The 4,203-nt window shown below is 38.1% G+C and overlaps 1 protein-coding gene across 1 annotated transcript in view; it reads left to right on the forward strand.

Annotated features, from left to right (window-relative positions):
* LOC106877684 (pleckstrin homology domain-containing family G member 7) overlaps positions 1–4,203 on the forward strand; it is a 183,844-nt gene that overhangs the window by 138,817 nt on the left and 40,824 nt on the right. The window contains exon 10 of the mRNA XM_052974963.1: positions 1,858–2,032. Coding sequence (XP_052830923.1) covers positions 1,858–2,032 — 175 coding nt within the window. The remainder of the gene's footprint in view (positions 1–1,857; positions 2,033–4,203) is intronic.

Consider the following 4,203-nt stretch of genomic DNA (forward strand, 5'->3'; position numbering starts at 1 on the left):
TATATATACGCTGTTATACTTATTATGTATATACATACACACACACTCACATACATAGATGCATAAACATAGGTAGACAGACTGAAAAAAGAATCATGCATTATGTATATATATATATTATATATATATATATATTAATGTAGACACACGCACACACAAGCACACACATACCTACACATATAAATATATATAATTATACGGAAAATATGATGAATGGTAGAAGCTGTGTCCACACCAGCAACCTTCCAAAGCAATTACATGAAAGCATTTAAATAACACTTCAATATCTACATAGTTACATAGTTGCAAAGAACATACGAATTAAACACAAAAAAGCTTCACGTGTGTAGTGCCATTAGATTGAAAGTAAAACACATTTAATGTCCAAAATCGTCCATGTGATTTTGACATCCAAAATAGACTATATAGAAGGATTTACCATACTCTAACTTTGTATTATTCTTAAGAGGAACAAAGCAAATTCCCTCTCTCACCTTTCATGCAAATGAATCGACACATCCATATATGAAGATGCAACTAACCTCAAAATTAGAAATACTACGAGTTTAGAACCAGCCAGTGTCTGTGCTATCATTTCGAATTGGTTTTACGCTTCTTCCCTCCTCAACAAAGCACCCAGTGGATAAATTTTAGACGAAGTCGTCGGTTTTTATCTATCCTTCTCTAAATGCCTCGTCCTATCATTTCGGTCACACTGCTCACACAGATTCCCATAACTCTCTGTCACTACCATACCCAGGATTCCTGAGAGTGTCATGGGGACACAACCCTCAGGTTTGAATCATAGTGTCTGATTCATTAGCTGATTACATCACCATTGTCGTCACCCCTATGGATGTGTTGCAGTTATTCTCTTGATAGAACCTGGTGATGCTGACCGTTGAGCTTCTAAGATTCCACCGCTCAGCAACAATGTAAGAAGTACCGTTGATTCTTGAGCTCTTCCGCTGCATCTTCACAATCTGCTATACTGCATTCCCATGACTTTGTGGCATCCCTGTATTAAGGAAAAAGACTACATTGTTTGGCACTTCAGTGAAGACCTGTGAAGAAATTGATGTACTTTGCCCATGCGTTACTAGATCCTTGATGCCGTTACAAAAATACGCCCATACCCTAGGATTTAGAAAGGATTTGATAGCAATATTTAAGGAATAGGTTTTAAACATAAATATCAGTAGAGACTTAACGATAAATCAACTGCCTAGATACCTCATTGAATTGAAGCATAAATAAACACCATCCTTATAGAAAGCCTTCTGTTGCTTGCAGCAGAGTGGAATGAAGATGAAAGAGACAAATTGATATCGTCTACTCTTCAGCGTGGATATTACCACTGATATCCTCATGAGTTTTATTTCAGTACTAGTAACCAAAACACAAATGCAACTAAATTTTCGATATACACAGTGTTAAAGGTAGCTATTCCTGCGTGGACAGTGTTACTTCTCAAGTGACACACACCAACGGAAACAAGAATCAACCTCACACCTGATGCCCAAATCCTCTAACTTCTTACTGATGTTATGCTGTCTTCCTAAAGGAGTGAAATATTGAGCATCTGTTTAACAATCTTGGTCGTTACAAGCGGTCAAATCAAACATTCATTATTCATTGTATGGTTGCTCGCACGTCATATTTCGTGCGTGCAACTCCGTGTAACAATGGAATGGATACGTACCTAACTGATCATCAAAAAATATATACTTCACTCTGTGGATTGACTAATTTAAAGTTTTCTACGTAAGTTTACAGAACACACACACGTGAGCCGACATTCATATACACATATATACACGCACATACACACTCACTTATATATATTTTCCAATGCAGTGGTGTGAACAAGACGCTCGCTGTAACAGACTACAGGTACCTGATCTGCTAGTCGCTCCCATTCAGCACTGTACCAAACTACCTCTCATGCTCAGCAATGTTCGCGCCTACACAGAAGAAGAAGAAGAACGGCAACAAATCACAGATTCCATAGAGAAGGTGGAAAGTTCGCTTTGTAAGTATACCTGCTTTAAATTGTGATTTTCTCACCTTTTTTGTTTGTATGAGAATAATGCATCTGTAGATCACTATTGTGCCGTTGAGTTAGTAGACATGATCTCGTTGCAGCTGAACGTCTAGTCAACTTTGATCGAGACAACCTATTATGAAAGTCGTTCCAACCGCAGCAACTGCTATTTTATTATCTCGCACACACGCAGAAACACACACACTCTCTCTCTCTCTCTCTCTCTCTCTCTCTCTCTCTCTCTCTCTCTCTCTCTCTCTCTCTCTCTCTCTCTCTCTCTATCTCTCTCTCTCTATCTCTTTCTCTCTCTCTTTCTCTCTCTCTTTCTTTCTTTCTTTCTCTCTCTCTCTCTCTCTCTCTCTCTCTCATTCATTATCTTAGAAACCCTTATTGTCATAAGCGCAGCACCAGGCTCATGAATTTTTTTACACACAAACCAGGCCACAGGTATAGAATCATGTTATGATCACCGGGGTTAAATAGCTCATTGATATTCATACTGACTCCAACCGAATAATTAGCTTTGTTTAGTCATTTCAACGCTTGTCATCTGCGTCTACCGTGCTGGACAAGTAACTAATAAGAATCAGTGAAAGTCTCTTGAATAGCGTGGCTCTAATGTCCCACCATGCTCTGTATTGTAATATTCTCTGTATATAGGTATTTATATGCGGGTTCGTTATAGGACTCTGCACATACAAATTATTATCTAAATCTACAAATTTCTGGGAGTGATTTCCCTCCCTCAAACTCTACACACCATCTTCCATGTAGTTTTATCTTTTCGGAGCTGATCATTTCCATATAAAACATGTTTTCCCAGATAAACACGCACTTGATTTAAAAGGCTCTGCGGTTGCTATAAGGTGATATACAAGCACTCAGCTCTAACTTCACTGCATTTTATGCCCGAGACAGCAGTAACGTAATAAGCTGAGTACTCAATTCCTGTTCCCTTGTCGCTTCTATAGCTTTTACATGTGTGTCTGTGTGCTTGTATGTATATGCATATATGTAAGTGTGAGCGTAAAGACGTGTGGCTCAGTGGTTAGGCCTAGTGATTGGGTATTCCATTTCTGATGCATCAAGTTCTTCTGCAAAACACTTCATTTCACGTTTCTCTGCGATCTCTCCGGGGCATGCCGTGCATGCGTACAGGCAATCTCAATTTGAAGAAGGGAATCAGTTAATGTACGGCTCAAACAACAAAAGCAAAAAAGTCCAGAAACGTCATCTTTGGTGTACAACAGGAGAATCTACCACATATGTATATGTATATCTTTTATATTTTATCTTTTACTTGTTTCGGTCATTCGACTAGGACGGTGCTGGAGCAAAGTCTTTAAGGGTTTAGTCGAACGAATCGACAGAGCTACTTGTTTTTTAAAGCATGGTATTTATTCAATGGGTCTCTTTCTCAAACCGCTAACTTAACAGAGCGCTAAAATATACTTGCCCATCGACAAATGCTAAATTAGGGACTTCATGACACTGAACCGATCGCCTTAGCCATTGGTGTGTACAGCGTACACACTCGTGTGTGTGTATGCATGTGTGTGTGTGTGTACGTATGTATGTGTGTGTTTGTATGCATGTATGTAGACAGACCGACAGACAAATAAGCAGACACACAGATAGACAGAGAGACAGGCAGATAAATAGATAGATAGATAGATAGATAGATAGATAGATAGATAGATAGATAGATAGATAGATAGATAGATATAATCTTATACACACATGCAAGGACTCATATGTAAGAACTCACACGCAGATATATACAAATTCGTGTATGTGTTTACGTAAAGAGACATAAAAAGAAAAGGAGTGAGAGAATGAAAGAGTGAGAAAAGGGAAAATAGCACTGTTTCAGGAAGTGAAAAAGGATGGATCGAATAAATCATATAATGCCATTATTGACAGGAAATAAAGCTTCATATAATCCAGGTGAAAAAAAATTATGAAGATTTTCGTCGCCATATTCAAACGCTGTTAAAAGTTATACACATTATAGCTTAACATATTGCAGAATATCTGAACTGCAGGTTAGATATTAGCTGGATCTGAAGCAAAGATTCTCCGTTATAATTATATATTAGTTGTGTAGAAGGAACAGCTGAAGTCGAACTCAATACGTGAATGTGTAGGTATAAATCGGA

The sequence above is a fragment of the Octopus bimaculoides genome, chromosome 20 (genome assembly GCF_001194135.2).
Source record: "Octopus bimaculoides isolate UCB-OBI-ISO-001 chromosome 20, ASM119413v2, whole genome shotgun sequence".
NCBI classification, from domain to species: Eukaryota; Metazoa; Mollusca; class Cephalopoda; order Octopoda; family Octopodidae; genus Octopus; species Octopus bimaculoides.